This window comes from Xiphophorus maculatus, chromosome 24 (genome assembly GCF_002775205.1).
Source record: "Xiphophorus maculatus strain JP 163 A chromosome 24, X_maculatus-5.0-male, whole genome shotgun sequence".
Lineage (NCBI taxonomy): Eukaryota > Metazoa > Chordata > Actinopteri > Cyprinodontiformes > Poeciliidae > Xiphophorus > Xiphophorus maculatus.
Window position 1 is genome coordinate 14,397,509 of NC_036466.1, and position 14,840 is coordinate 14,412,348.

At 45.3% G+C, this 14,840-nt stretch overlaps 2 protein-coding genes and 2 long non-coding RNA genes across 5 annotated transcripts; 2 read left to right on the forward strand and 2 right to left on the reverse strand.

The window, feature by feature from the left end:
* Positions 1-811: 811 nt before the first annotated feature.
* Positions 812-9,215, reverse strand: LOC102231024 (adenylate cyclase type 8-like). The gene is made up of 24 exons (XM_014475035.2): positions 9,135-9,215; positions 8,206-8,469; positions 7,904-8,101; positions 7,585-7,824; positions 7,264-7,492; positions 7,016-7,165; positions 6,818-6,948; positions 6,619-6,730; positions 6,413-6,540; positions 6,185-6,343; positions 5,856-6,090; positions 5,586-5,774; positions 5,412-5,512; positions 4,994-5,195; positions 4,743-4,838; positions 4,180-4,307; positions 4,006-4,087; positions 3,772-3,930; positions 3,538-3,684; positions 3,091-3,183; positions 2,913-3,027; positions 1,222-1,346; positions 1,057-1,155; positions 812-994 (listed from the first exon to the last, which is right to left on the reverse strand). Exons 2-24 carry the CDS (start codon positions 8,448-8,450, stop codon positions 812-814), a joined length of 3,546 nt encoding a protein of 1,181 aa, XP_014330521.1. The 5' UTR covers positions 8,451-8,469; positions 9,135-9,215.
* Positions 1,343-3,884, forward strand: LOC111607618. The gene is made up of 4 exons (XR_002752375.1): positions 1,343-1,525; positions 2,962-3,101; positions 3,617-3,707; positions 3,796-3,884. It is a non-coding gene; the product is annotated as an uncharacterized LOC111607618 (long non-coding RNA).
* LOC111607617 lies at positions 7,713-12,161 on the forward strand. 2 transcript variants are annotated; one of them, XR_002752374.1, is made up of 5 exons: positions 7,713-7,799; positions 7,915-7,978; positions 8,265-8,382; positions 8,839-9,339; positions 12,074-12,161. It is a non-coding gene; the product is annotated as an uncharacterized LOC111607617 (long non-coding RNA). The 2 variants fall into 2 exon arrangements; XR_002752373.1 differs by lacking the exon at positions 12,074-12,161 and having other exon boundaries at positions 8,836-9,140.
* dnajc27 (DnaJ heat shock protein family (Hsp40) member C27) lies at positions 9,907-14,647 on the reverse strand. Its single transcript, XM_005815289.3, has 7 exons — positions 13,800-14,647; positions 12,975-13,057; positions 12,829-12,898; positions 12,574-12,738; positions 12,370-12,492; positions 12,138-12,298; positions 9,907-12,067 (listed from the first exon to the last, which is right to left on the reverse strand). Exons 1-7 carry the CDS (start codon positions 13,884-13,886, stop codon positions 11,935-11,937), a joined length of 822 nt encoding a protein of 273 aa, XP_005815346.1. The 5' UTR covers positions 13,887-14,647; the 3' UTR covers positions 9,907-11,934.
* Between the last annotated feature and the right edge of the window lie 193 nt (positions 14,648-14,840).

Genomic DNA, 14,840 nt, shown 5'->3' on the forward strand with positions numbered 1-14,840 from the left:
CAGAAATATAAAAAAATATCTGAACCTTTTCAGATTTCTTTACTTTTTTTATTCAATTTTAAAGTTTCTGATCATCAATTTCAATATGAGACGAAGATAATCTGAGTAAAAATGTTTAAATTTAATAAAACATGATCCTGTGTGTAAAATGAACCTAAAATCATGTGTTCATAATCCTGCTGATGGATCTGTAACCTCACTGAGGATGACCTTTGACCCGCTCTGATTCAGGTTAAATCTTTAATTTTCTTTTCTGTCCTCCGTATTAAAGGTCGGATCCCGTTTGGATCCTGACTCACATCAGAGTCGCTTCACTCTGAGCTTCATGTGATTCACGGCTTCGAATCGATTCGATTTGCCCTCCAGAGCTCAGAAACATCCAGACTCTGCTGCTGGTTACCATGGAGACGATGCAGCGCGGCGTTTTAATGTGAAACCTTTAACTGGTCAGAGCTACAAGCAGGGAACCGAACACGCAACCCTGAGGGACTCCACTCCCAATAAATTCACTTACACGTTTTATACGTTTTTATTTTACATTTTAGGAATTAAAATGTTACAAAAATACAACAATAAGCTCCAAACATTTACATTTCAGCGCTATAGCTCCTTCAAACAGTAAAAAATAACCTAACACTGAGCGATGTGTCTTTATGGCTTCGTCAGGTCCAGTTGGGTCGGGTCAGGAAGGACCAGCTTGTCAGAACTTTGAGGTAAAAGATCCGTCTGAACATGTCTTTGGGTTTCATGTGTGAATCTGCCTTCAGTGCTTCTGCTGAGATCAGTCGCAGGAAGGCTTTTATTTTGAAAATCATGAGGCTTGGACCAGGTGGAAGCCTCCGTTCTCCTCCCTCAGCCTCTCCCTCTTCCTGGCCTGCACCAGGCTGTAGACCACCGCTCCCAGCGTGTTCCTGTTCATGCTGAAGCCCCGCCCACCGCCGCGCTCCACGAAGCTGGACCGCTCGTCCCGATTACTCACGAAGAAGGTCCGAACCTGGAGGAGGAGACGCGTCAGAGCTTCACCTTGACGCCGCGACCTGGAGCTGAACTACCGACCTTTCCATGTCGCTCACTGACGCCCTTCACATGAATGTCCCCTCTGAGCTGCCGTAGGAAGCCCTGCTCCACCAAAATGCAGCTGGTGGCTTCTGGGACCTGAAAGAGATGAAGATGATGAAGATGATGGCTGCATAAGCTCCTCCCACAGACAGGTGCGCTCACCTGGATCCTCCCGCTGACCCCGGTGCTCTCCATCCGGCTCGCCATGTTCACCGTCGCCCCCCAGATGTCGTACTGCGGCTTGGTGGCGCCGATCACACCGGCGATCACCGGGCCGTGGGCGACACCTGCAGGCCAGAGAGAGAACTGCATGAAGATTTGAAATGACTTTAAGAGTTATTAATATTTAGAAAGAAAGAAATGGGAAATACTGGAATTGAAAAAACTAAGAACATATACATAAAATAAAAAAAATCTAATTTATAAGAAACAAAAACAAATATATGAAAATAGTTTTTTAAATAAGGTGAGAATTTGAAATGAAATTATTTCTGTCTGTGTGTGTATCTGTGTGTTTTCTGTCTGGGTGTGTATCTGTGTGTTTTCTGTCTGTGTGTGTGTGTATCTGTGTGTTTTCTGTCTGTGTGTGTATCTGTGTGTTTTCTGTCTGTGTGTGTGTATCTGTGTGTTTTCTGTCTGTGTGTGTGTGTCTGTGTGTTTTCTGTCTGTGTGTGTGTGTCTGTGTGTTTTCTGTGTGCGTGTGTGTGTCTGTGTGTTTTCTGTCTGTGTGTGTGTGTCTGTGTGTTTTCTGTCTCTGTGTGTATCTGTGTGTTTTCTGTCTGTGTGTGTGTATCTGTGTGTTTTCTGTCTGTGTGTGTGTATCTGTGTGTTTTCTGTCTGTGTGTGTGTGTCTGTGTGTTTTCTGTCTGTGTGTGTGTGTATCTGTGTGTTTTCTGTCTGTGTGTGTGTATCTGTGTGTTTTCTGTCTGTGTGTGTGTGTCTGTGTGTTTTCTGTCTGTGTGTGTGTATCTGTGTGTTTTCTGTCTGTGTGTGTGTATCTGTGTGTTTTCTGTCTGTGTGTGTGTGTCTGTGTGTTTTCTGTCTGGGTGTGTGTATCTGTGTGTTTTCTGTCTGTGTGTGTGTGTCTGTGTGTTTTCTGTCTGTGTGTGTGTGTCTGTGTGTTTTCTGTCTGTGTGTGTGTGTCTGTGTGTTTTCTGTGTGCGTGTGTGTGTCTGTGTGTTTTCTGTCTCTGTGTGTATCTGTGTGTTTTCTGTCTGTGTGTGTGTGTCTGTGTGTTTTCTGTCTGTGTGTGTGTGTCTGTGTGTTTTCTGTCTCTGTGTGTATCTGTGTGTTTTCTGTCGGTGTGGGTGTGTCTGTGTGTTTTCTGTCTGTGTGTGTGTATCTGTGTGTTTTCTGTCGGTGTGTGTGTGTCTGTGTGTTTTCTGTGTGCGTGTGTGTGTCTGTGTGTTTTCTGTCTCTGTGTGTATCTGTGTGTTTTCTGTCTGTGTGTGTGTGTCTGTGTGTTTTCTGTGTGCGTGTGTGTGTCTGTGTGTTTTCTGTCTGTGTGTGTGTGTCTGTGTGTTTTCTGTCTGTGTGTGTGTGTCTGTGTGTTTTCTGTGTGCGTGTGTGTGTCTGTGTGTTTTCTGTCTGTGTGTGTGTGTCTGTGTGTTTTCTGTCTGTGTGTGTGTGTCTGTGTGTTTTCTGTCTGTGTGTGTGTGTCTGTGTGTTTTCTGTGTGTGTGTGTGTGTCTGTGTGTTTTCTGTCTGTGTGTGTGTATCTGTGTGTTTTCTGTCTGTGTGTGTGTGTCTGTGTGTTTTCTGTCTGTGTGTGTGTGTCTGTGTGTTTTCTGTCTGTGTGTGTGTGTCTGTGTGTTTTCTGTGTGTTTTCTGTGTGTGTGTGTGTTTCTGTCCCACCGACTCTGAGCTGGAACTGGTTCCCAGTCTGCGTGTTGATCTGCCGCAGTGTTTCCTGCATGGCCAGAGCGAACAGCACCAGCTCACTGAGGTGACGCCAGCCGTCGTCGCTGTCCTGATGGACACATCGCCGTTAGCAACCGGCCGCAGCACCGAGCCGAGGCAGGAGGACACTCACCTGTCTGTCAGGTGAGAGGCCTGAGGCGGCCATGTAGGAGCTGCCGATGGTTTTGATCTTCTCCACCTCCTGGAAGTAACACTCGTCCAGCAGCTGCAGCGACAGGCAGGCGGGTTAATCAGGGTGGGCCAACGTCTGGCCCGGGGGCCGTTTGAGGCCCGAAATGATTTTGTTTAGCCGCTGACCACGAGTCGAGAATGGTACAAAAATATATATTGTCCAACAACAATAGAGAACAACTGATATGTTAGTACACTTGAAACATAAGGAAAAACTGACTCACGTAATTTTTCATGTGATATGGGAGTTTGTCTTAAGTCAATAATTTCTTAAAAGCTGAAACACGGAGTTCCTTTAGATTTTTTTATTCTTAATTTAGGGAATTTATGCTTTAAATTTGCCCGTTTTGGTATAAAGTTTAATGAACCGGGTCTGAGCCGTTCTGACCTCGTCAAAGTCGCTGATGATGTGGTTGAGGAGCCGCAGACACTCGACGTGCTGATGGACCAGTTCCTTCTGCTCGTAGAAGTCAGAGAACCTGGGCAGCGAGGCGAACAGAACCCCGACCCGCTGGTACGACTGGGCGTACAGCTCCTAGCGTCCAAACACAGCGGCAGGTTGGTTCATCCAGCTACAGAGACAGACTGATGCATCATGGGATCGGTCCGCCCAGGCGGTCACCTCGTCGTTGGTGTCTCTCTCCAGGAAGTGCTGAGCCACGTGAGACGGCAGGATGTTGAGCAGCAGACACTCGTTGTGCTCACGCTGCTCCTTCATGTCTTCCACCTCCTTCCCGGCCTGCAGGCGCCACAGGAAGTCCAGCCGCGCCATGGCCTCCAGCTACCAACGAAGAAGAGCGAGAATAAGATGCTGAAGACAGAAGCTCAGGTGAGCAGTCTGTCCCGCTGGCCTCACCTGTCTGCTGTTGTAGAGGACTGCGACCACGAACATCGTCATGAGAACCAGGCAAACTCCCCCCTGGCAGAGCTGCTGGGAGCTGACCTCAGATCAACAGGGAGGACAAGGTGAGACAGGAGACGGCGTGAGGCGTCCGTCCACTCAGAGACGTCCCACGGCACCTGAACGTACCTCTGAGTCTCGATGATGTAGGTGTAGAACCCGGCGGTCAGCAGCAGGAAGGCCAGCTGCAGCATGCAGCTCAGCCTGAGGAACACCGCACAGGTAACCATGGCGACCACCGCGCTCAGCACCATGAACTGTCAACGAAAAGCTGCACAGGTAACCATGGCGACCACTGAACTGTCAACGAAAAGCTGCACAGGTAACCATGGCGACCACTGAACTGTCAACAAAAGGCTGCACAGGTAACCATGGCGACCACTGAACTGTCAATGAAAAGCTGCACAGGTAACCATGGCGACCACTGAACTGTCAACAAAAAGCTGCACGGGTAACCATGGCGACCACTGAACTGTCAACGAAAAGCTGCACAGGTAACCATGGCGACCACTGAACTGTCAACGAAAAGCTGCACAGGTTGAAGGCCGCTGTCATGTTCCTGCTACAGGCTAGTGCTACAGGCTAATGCTACAGGCTAGTGCTACAGGCTAGTGCTACAGGCTACAGCTGCAGGTTACTTTTGTAGGTTTTCAGCTTCATGTTCTGGGAGTCCAGAATGAAGGAGTTCTCACCTCTGGATGAGTACAGATGTTCATGTCTGACCATCTGGAGGGAGGTGGAGTCACAAACGCTTCAGTAACGCCGGATTCTGACCAATCACACCAGAGCTGAAAGAAGAAGAAACTTCATTTGCTTCAGTGCTTAAACTTTGACCTTCACAGCAGCGGATCCAGTTTCCCAGCAGCCCTGAACACAGCATGAAGCCAATGACCTTCTGTGGGTTGACTGTCAAAATGACTAAAATCAAAACATTCAGACTTACAATGTTCACAGAGGCGATCACAGAGTTGACGGTGATGGCGGTTAGCATGAGGACAGTTCGTGCATACTTGGTTTCATGAACCCAGCAGCAGAGTGACTGTAGGGGGGAGGGGCAACGTTTAAACTCCTCCCCCAGAGTCAACAACAGGAGCAGGAAGTAGACAAAGCCACTGATGGTGAACTGGGCCACCATCGGACTCCACCTCAACAAAGACAGAAACAGCACCGGTCTGGTAAACGAGGGTAAATACTCAGCGTTCCCCGTTTCGCTGATGATGTTCTGTTTATACCAGAAGTCTGTGAGGAGCAGTGTACCATTAAATATTAATAAAACTGAAACAATTCAGTTAAAAAACCCGTTTTATGTCATTAGAAACGTTTTGGTAGGAATTAATCTGTTGGTTAATGGAGAAGCATACCTTGGTGCAGGAATTAGCACCTGGACGGCCATCAGCAGTATTAGTAGGATGAAGGAACAAACCATGTTAGACTTGAAGAGTTCATCTCTCATCTGAGAATACTGAAAAAGAAGTGATCAGTCACCTGCCCATCACACCTGAAACAAACAAGCCAATATCCAAACAGGAAGTTACCTTTCCCTCCATTTGGGAGTCCTTGAACACCTGAGTGAAAGTGGTGATGTGCTCTTTCCTCATTCGCTCGCTGCTTCGCACTTCCATTGCCTGACGGATCCTCTTGTTCACTTCCCGTGAACCGGAACGCTGAGCTGCGATGTGATTGGGCAGCTGGGTGAGAGAGCCATTGGTGAAAGTGGCCAGGATCTATAGGAAGGACAAGGGAAGAAATAATGACATGACTCCTGAAATATCCAGATTTTTGTCAACTATATTTCATGTTCTTACGAAATTCATTCCCAGGATGTCTCCAAATGGCAACTCAGCACTCCAAGTTGTCAGTTCATCATAACTTGGACGCCTTGCTTTAGGGGGCTGGGGCTCCTCCCGTGTTGCCGGGCGGATAAGGTAAGTGTCAACGTTGTGTTTCCGTAGAAACTCGCTCCGGTCCTGGCCGTGGCCCTGTTCTGTCTCATAGATCCCACCCAGACAGTCCAGAGTGGCCTGTGAAATGTGAACCTGCCTGAGAGAGGAAGTCATCTCTTTACCAATGACTGGAAACATGAGCTGGTTTTAGCTGTTCTGGGGAGACCCAGGTGTTGGTTTAAGGTGCTGACCCTGGAACTCCTGCAGCTTCCAGACAGTTGGCAATGTCAACATCCCAGCTCCAGATGTCAAACTGCCACTTCTGAAGACCCAACACCCCACAGAGGACAGAACCCGAGTGGACGCCAATTCGCATGTCCAGTTCCTGCTGCAGCTCCCGACGGACATACCTGCAACAACATGTTCATGAGTTACAGAAACTTCTGCGCACTTGGTGTTTGGGGTGTCTGTTTTCTTACCGTATGGTGCTGATCATGCTGAGGCCCATCTCCACACAGCAGCGGGCGTGGGCGCGCTGGGGCTCTGGGACTCCAGACACACAGTAGTAACAGTCGCCGAGGATCTTTATCCGCAAACACTGGTGCTCCTGCACACACATGAGAGAAACTTTAACCTCGTCCTCAAAGGAGGGTTACAGTTTTTATTTTAGAAAAGGTGACCAGACCTCAGCCAGCCTGTCGAAGCGTCCAAAAAGCTCGTTAAGAGTTTTAACGAGTTCCTGAGCCGAAAGAATCAAAGAGAGAGACGTGAAGCCGATGATGTCTGCAAACAGGATGCTGGACAAACAGAGATGTTTCCTGGTGTGTCAGAAGCTGTAGGTCACATAAAATCTGTTTGCTTCAGGTCAGAAAGTGTTTGGCTACCTGACGTCCTTGTAGTGGTGGATGTAGATTTTGTGGAACTGCTGAGGCAGCAGATATTCGTCCACTGCAGACATGTCGGCAATCATCTCCAGAACCAGGAAGCGTGGTAGGATGGACATTACCAGACGCTCCTGAGAGAAAGACCTCTTATGTTTGTCTTACATAAGAGTAAATGTGCCTAAGTGGGGAAGACTTTACCTGTCTTTGGTTCTCCCTCTCCAGTCGGACTCGTCCTTCTATACATCTCCGTGTCTCCAGAAAACTCTGCCGCTGAGTCCGGTCAGACAGGTAGTTCATAAAGATACCGGCGGTGTTCATCGCCAGGTACAACAAGCCTTTTGAGAACACCTGGACAAAGGACAGAACATAAAGCAGGTGGAAAAGCATTTAGAATGAAAAGGGAAATCATATGACAGTAAAAAGTGAAAGTATAAAAGTTTTCTAACCCTTCTGATCAGAATTTGGTCACTGTAGTGCCAACAGACATCCACTAGGAGGTGCAGGGTGGATGTGATTGTCCCTGCAGCAATCGCCCATGGGAGGGGCAGCGGCAACAGGGTGTAGGTGGAGAACAGAGTGAAGAAGACATACCAGGAGTGATTGGTTTCAGCCCAGCTGAAAACACCGACCAACACCTGGACGGTCTGAGACACCCAGGTGAGCACCGACAGGGACCTGAGAGGACGGACAGCAAGTCCAGACCTGTTTTTAGCAGTTGGTCGTCAAATATTGTTGAGAGGGTGAACAGCCTTTAGCTTCAGACATACCTGAGCCACTGTGGTGAAGTCATCACCTCCTGGTTTGCCACTGCCAGGCCACAGACCCCCGCCCACAGAACGAGCGACAGGCCGGTCAGCCAGTCACAAGCCATCGCCCCCCAGCCTGTTGGCCACATCACCAGGGAGATGAACAGTCGGATGAAGATGTCAATGAGGTTGGTGACAACCAGAGAGGTTCTTCGCTGAGCTGAGGAGAACTGCTGGTAGGTCAACTCCAGGTCAGCAGACCTGGTGGTCCAGATGAGACACAAGTTTTAAAAACTGTTGAACATCAGACTGTTTTACCTTTTTGTTTGTGCTTCTCTACTTGAATGTCAGCTGCATGGTAGGAATGAAGACGCCTCGGATCGTCGATCCGTACGACACAAAGAAATCGGCATCGGTAAGCAAACGTTGTGCGACTTGTGTTTGTACAGAAATCCTTGGAGCTGCTGGATGAACTCGAGCTGCAGACGAACGACGCTTCTGCCAAAAATTGCCACGAGACGTCTTGTTGCGTATCTGCCTGCAGAGCCACAGAAAGGAATCAATTAAAGACCCAAACATCCCAATGTGTTGGTTTTGGGACCTGATGCCATCAGCATCAGGTGATGGCATCAGGTGTCGTACCTGTTGATGTCAGCAATGTAGGCGTCTGTGACGGTGATGCGGTGTCTGCCTCTCTCCAGGCCGCCAGCGAGCCTCAGAGAGTACAGGTTGTGCTGGTCGATGATGTTCCTGACGGCGGTCTGCCACAGCAGACGTTTCCTTCGTAGACCTTGGGCGGGGCTGATGTTCGCACTGAAGGTGATGTCACTGGGCTGTCTGGCTGACTCACAGTCGCCATTTATCAGAGTGGTGTGGTTTTCAGTCATGGTTATGTGGATGGTAGGACTGAGGTACGGAGCAGAAACCATAAAACGATTTCAGTCAGGATCTCTGCCAGACCATTGTCCATTATGCCAAATCAGTGCAGTCACTCAATAATAATCTGAAAGGTCCCTTCATTTTCCACTTTATGGTTTTTAAATCATGGGCCAAACGTTTCTCTGAGGTGAACCTCAGGGTTCTACTCTTTGCCTCTTTGGTTTTCTCAAACTGCACATTGTTGATTCCTAGAGGATTTAACGTTGACAGATATAACCAGTTTTTATCATTATTATTATGCTTAAAAGTGCATCTTATTCTCTATTTCCATTTATTTAGTGGTTTCTACGTTGTGTCTGATCATAATGCTCCGGTTTTCTTGTCTGTAATTAGCAGAGGCCTCCATTGACGCCGTCAGTGCTGATGAAGCAGATGGTGTTAATCTAATGCCAGGTGAGGCCAGCGCCATGCTGCCATGCTGTACTTCAACTTCCTGTTGACTCAACCATGTTAAAGTATCCAGAACCATGAAAGAGGATTCCTGCTTTACACCAAACTGAAGGTAGACCTTCTGGATTAAATTGGCTCAATGGGAACAAATCAGTAGGTAAGAAAAGGTAAAGGGTTTTATTGAATCCTCTGAAGATTAGTTTATAGGATGAAAAACTGAACGGAGTCATAGTTGTACTCACTGGTTGCAGAATTGATTTGATCATCTCCAGTAAGGACTCTGGTTTGTCTTTGTCCTGTTTTTGTTTCCTTGCTGCTTCCTTGTTCATCTCAGGTCCATCTTGTTCAGCTCATCATGATTTATTCAGGAAACAAACACACTTTCCAAGCTCCTCATTTCTTCATGAAGGTTTCGTCAGCAGGAAGCGTCCAGTCGTCATGGTGTCGGTGAGTAAAGACGGACGGTACTCTCGGGTCACAGCCAGAACCTGTAGCTCCTGAACTGCAGGTCTGAGTGAGGCGCAGCAGCTTGGTGTAATGAGCTGAAGTTGACCAGCAGATGTCCCAGTGCTGCACTAATCCCATCAGGAACCCCTCGAATGGACAAAAGGCTGCTCATTAATCGGCCAGATTAAGCATGTGGCTGTGTCTGACCGTTCAGGTGCCTGATGGGATTGGCAGGCCTCCAACCAGGCCAGGTTGTGTTTGTGTGCTCGGGTTGTGTGACCATGTTGACGGCAACTTCACAGATGGACAGAAACCTGAGAAGATGGACTGTAAGTATCTGATCAGGGAGCTAAAAATGGATCCACTGATGTAGGTTTAGTGTGCTGCCACCTGGTGGCGAAACCTCTTCACTGTATTTAATGTCCAGACTGGATGTAAAGTAATGAAGGTATTTCCTGGTAATCATCCATATCAGGACTTATTTCACTTTATAAATCACAAATATAACTAAAAACCTGGAGAAAAAAACAAATTCAGTGGAATTAGAAAAATGAAACAATGAATCAGTTTGATTGAACATGTGGAAGCTCAGGCTGATTTTATTCATTCCTGTGGACACAAACATGTAAAAATATAAAACTGGAATAATAACATGTATCCATGCCAGCTGTCATCAAACAGTCGACCTGATAAAAGTCCGTAAACAGTCACAGATGGTTCTGTTGGATCCTTCATGTAAACCTTCAGGGGGAAACATGACGACCGTTTCTATGGCAACGTAAGGGAAGAAAGTCCAGTTAAAACTGAACAATAAAGGACAGGATTTAACGTTTGGCAGTGGAAATAAGGAGAATTTAGAGGCTGATTCTCATCATTTCACTGGAAAATAAAATATTAATTTAAATATTCTGGTAAACCTCTGCAAAAAAAACATCCAAATAGTTTCAGAGAAATGTTTTCTAATCACTAAACTTGCAAATTAAACCAACTAAACCAAGATTTCAGATAAAATGATGAAAATTGTTGATGAAAATGAGTTAATATGAAGGTGACAAGTCTATTTATTTATCTAAATATCTATTTATATGTTATCTGTTTCACTAGCTAACTGTTTAGCTTCAAACTAAGTATTTAATTTGTAGCTAACTAGTTAGCTTGCTAACTAAATATTTAAGATATAGTTGGTAAGCTAATAGTTTATAAACCTAATATGTAGTTAGCAAGTTAACTATTTAGCTCCAAATTAAATATTTTGTATAAAATTAAATATTTAGTTGGCAAGCTAAATGCTTAGCTTCAAACTAAATATTTAGCTTTTTAAATATAAAACTTAGTTTGAAACTGACATTTATAAATGAATGAATATCAGGTGAACAAATGACTGTAAAATGTGTAACTTTAAAAATCCCAAGTTAAAACTAATTAAATAAATTATTGAGTAAATAAACTTTCCATATGAATTATGGGTAATTGGACAGATTTCCTGATTGGTTCCTGCTCTGACAGAGCGCCATGCCGGTCTGGTTCTGGTCGGGTTCTGGTAGTTTGTTTGGAACAGAAAGGATCACATCTCAACATTCAGCATGCACTTTGACCCTACATGACCTGTTCACCTGGGAACCTTTATAAACACGCTGAGGTTCTGATGAACAGAACACCAACAGAACCGAGCCGGTCCATCAGCTGCAGAACACAAACATTATGAGAGCAACAGGAAGTGACATTTACTCTTTAGGAATATTTTTATAAACGTTGAATTTGGAACATTTAATTTAAAACATTTTAATATTATTAATATAACACTAAATCCATATTAAACATTTAAAGTAATTCTCAAATTTCTAAAAAGAATTTAAGGATTATCTGCAATTCTACATAAAATTCCTTATAATTTTGGCATTTAAAAAAAAAAAATTACTTTTTTTTTGGCTAAAGTAAACTTCACTTTTTGTTATTTTGCAAGCTAAGTGCAATGTTTATGAAGTGTTAGTATTTTTAAAAATGTTGTGATATATAAATAACCAAATTAAATATTTGATAAAACTAAACAAAAACTCTAAAAAGAATTTATTCCCTAAATATCTGTGAACCTAATTTACATATGTGGAGGCTCACAGAAAGTGTAACATATTAAAAGAAGTTAAATTTTTTAAAATTAGATTATTATTAATAATAATACTAGGGAACCATTTTAAAAGAATCCTGATATTAATTTATCAGTTCAGATGTTAAAATAATAAATATTTAATTTTGATTTTAAAATACACATTTTTACAAGTTTATGGAAGAAAATTATAACTTTAAAGGAAATTAAAATTTTTACAAAAAACAGGAAACTTTTCTAAACATTTGAAAAGAATAAAAATATTTAAATAATAGATGTTAAATCTAAATAATATTTCAGTGACAGACTCAGATCTCTAAATGGACCTGGTTGGTTCTGGTGGACTCTGCCGTCCTCATCATCAGACCTGCCTGTCCTCAGGTTAAAGGTTAAAGGTTAAGGGTTGGCAGACAGCACTGTGGCACAGAGACAGACTAAATATCCAGATAAATAAGGAGCCGTGTTGGAGCAGCGGCGGTTCTCTGTCTCTGTTATTTGATGTTCTTCAGCAGCGAGGTGCGAGCGTTCACCACCGCCTTGAAGGCGTCTTCGCTGCCGGGGGCGACGCATTTATCCGGGTGCAGCAGGACGGCCAGCTTCCTGTACGCCTTGTTCACTTCCTCCCTGCAGACAGACGACAGCGTCAGCGTCAGGAGACGCCGCAGGTCGGACCTCGGCGAGGATCCGGACTCACCGCGTGGCGCCCGGCTTCACCCCCAGCATGTCCCAGGAGTCCTTGCTGTTGCGGATGCGTCGAACGGTGTCGGCCTGCTCCTTGGTGAAGCCCACGCTGACCTCTGACACCGGCCGCTTCCCGCCGTTCTCACACATGTCAGTGATGGAGGAGAAGAACGCCTGCGGAGGAAACCAGCAGAACCTCAGAGCATCTCTACCAACCTCTGCGGCTCACAGGACGTCAGGACTACCTGGAACATCTCGTTGATGCCCTCGCCGCTCTGCGCCGACGTCTCAAAGTAGTGGAACCCTCTGGACTCCGCCCACAGACGACCCTCGCCTTCATCCACCACCCGCCGCTTCGTCAGGTCCACCTGAGGAGGCCAGAGACCAGAAGGACTGACCCAGAGCTGTTCAGCATGTTATTGGTGACTTGGCTGTTGATCGGGTCGGACCTTGTTGGCGCAGACGACGAAGACGATGCTGTCCATGTTGGCCTGAGAGCCCATCTCCTGCTTCATCTCCCCCAGCCAGCTGTCCAGGGCGTCGAAGCTCTCCCTGAGCCCCACGTCGTACACCAGCAGCACTCCCTGGCTGTCTTTGTAGAACTCGTTACGGACCTGAAACGCAGAGCGGGACAAACGAGTCGCTGAGCCTCCACCTGCTGAAAGAGTCCAGACCTTCGCCTGTGACGTCCTGAACGGTCTCACCTCGTAGAAGAAAGGATGTCCGGCCATGTCGAAGATGTTCACCTTGATTTCTCTGTCTCTGACCTGAACTCTGACACACACCAACACACACATCACTACGACGTACAGCCGTCTGGTTCAGGACAGCGGGCGGTGTGAGGACCTACTTTGTGACTCCGTAATCGATGCCGATTGTTGCCAGGTACTTTGGAACAAACCTCTTCTCACAGTAGCGCTTGATGATGCAGCTCTGGAGGTACAAACAGGTTTCTGGTTAACGTCAAGGACCAGGATGTTCAACTCCTACCTCCATTTTGTGGCCAGGCATTGCCTGTTGGTTTCATACTCATTAATAAATCAGTGGTTCTTCTGTTCTGTCAACAATGATGATCAGTTTACCTAGAAACTGACTGTAAGGTTTGTGCTAAACGTCTGATGTACCAACTGTCTAAAGAACTTTACTCAGGCCTCATTGGTTCTAGGAACTGCAGAATCAGAGGGTAGAATAATCTAATTTACTCATAGATTTTAAAAATTGAGGGACTGTAAATAAAAATACCGTTTTAACTTAGTTTAGCCCACTGCATCAGGTAATATTCCTGAATGACATACGTTATAATATCTATATAAAGCATTTATAAAGGTGAGGTGTATGCCGAATAGTAGAGCATTTATCAGCCTTTTTGGACATTTATTCAAATATGTTGAAATTTACAGAAATTATGAGGAATAATAAAATAACGTATTATTTAAATGAAGTCTACCATAAACAATAGCGTCTTGACCTCAGAACTAAACGCATCGCTATATTGCCTTAGTATCATTAAGAAAGGGTTTGTAATCCAGGCTGCCAGCAGTTTCTACATGTATTTACGTGTAATAAACAATTAATTATGATATAAAGCAGTGAGGTTAGTCCGTGTTGGCGCGTCCAGCTCCACCGGACCAGTCTCCATGTAGATTTGATGTGAAATAGTCAGAAACTGTCGTACCTTCCCCACCTCGGCGTTCCCCAGGCTGATGACTTTAACCCGCAGGGATTTCTTGTTGTCTCGTCTTTTCGTCGCTGTTGTTTCCATTGTAGCTGCGGCTAAAAGCGACTTTTAATGTGAAAATGAGTTAGCCGCTGCAGGCTAACGGTGCTAACCCGCTGTTAGCCACCAGGACAACGGCTACAGAGCAGCTCCGACTCTGGATTAATCACAACACATGATGGATTTCATTCAATCTGATCGGTTTCAGACTCCTGATCAGAACCCGATCTGCTCTGGTGTTGGACCGGAACCAACTGGTGGGTTACTGCCACCAACTGGAGGTTCGGTACAGATCCATCTCCATCTGGATCATTAAGAAAGATTTAGTTCATTTACATTATTGTGGCTCAAGTCTACAGATTCTCTTATAATAATATTAATAATGAGAAAAACGTTTGACTGGAAGGTTTAGTGGAAGGAAAAACTGAACAAGCAAGAGCCACAAGAGTAATGATGGTAAGTGCAGCAGCTGGACCCTCAGTGAGAACCAGCTGACTGTCGTTAGCTAATGCTAATGCTAATGTAACTATATTAATAGTTGTATATTTTCACAAAATGTTTTCTTTAACGTATTTGTCCTCTTATACTTGCCTGTCCTTTTGTTCCTCTGTTCCTGCTATAAGGGGTTTGGTCCTCCAGCTCCGCCCTGCTTTCTTCTTCTTTTGTTCAGGGTCCTATAAATATTAAGTTGTTCATTTCCTCTTCCCTTTTATTCCTCGTTCCACTGGGGAGAGATTAAATAACGGAGACGGCCTCCAAACCCAGACTTGGTGTTTTGTGGTTTGTCCAATCACCACATAACACACACACCGGTCACACTAATGCTAATTAACGTCTGTGATGACCTTTGACCTTCCTGCGTTTCCTTCAAATATCATCATGACTCAGATATATGAAGGCCAGGGTTCTTGAGTTATTTTGAAATGTTTGGAATTTATTAAGCATCATTTCTTTTTTATTTAGAAAAGTGAACAGAAACTATTTAGAGCCAGTTGGATC

Bases quoted from the DNA above. Each gene is read 5' to 3' on its own strand.
- LOC102231024 (XM_014475035.2), bottom strand. From the start codon at position 8,450: ATGACTGAAAACCACACCACTCTGATAAATGGCGACTGTGAGTCAGCC. The intron at 5,196-5,411 runs GTATGCTTCTCC...GTCTTTGTTGAG, and splicing joins GTGCTAATTCCTGCACCAAG to GTGGAGTCCGATGGTGGCCC. The intron at 3,184-3,537 runs GTCAGAACGGCT...CTGTCGCTGCAG, and splicing joins TCATCAGCGACTTTGACGAG to CTGCTGGACGAGTGTTACTT.
- dnajc27 (XM_005815289.3), bottom strand. From the start codon at position 13,886: ATGGAAACAACAGCGACGAAAAGACGAGACAACAAGAAATCCCTGCGG. The intron at 13,058-13,799 runs GTACGACAGTTT...TTGTACCTCCAG, and splicing joins GGAACGCCGAGGTGGGGAAG to AGCTGCATCATCAAGCGCTA. The intron at 12,899-12,974 runs GTAGGTCCTCAC...GGTGTGTGTCAG, and splicing joins ATCGATTACGGAGTCACAAA to AGTTCAGGTCAGAGACAGAG.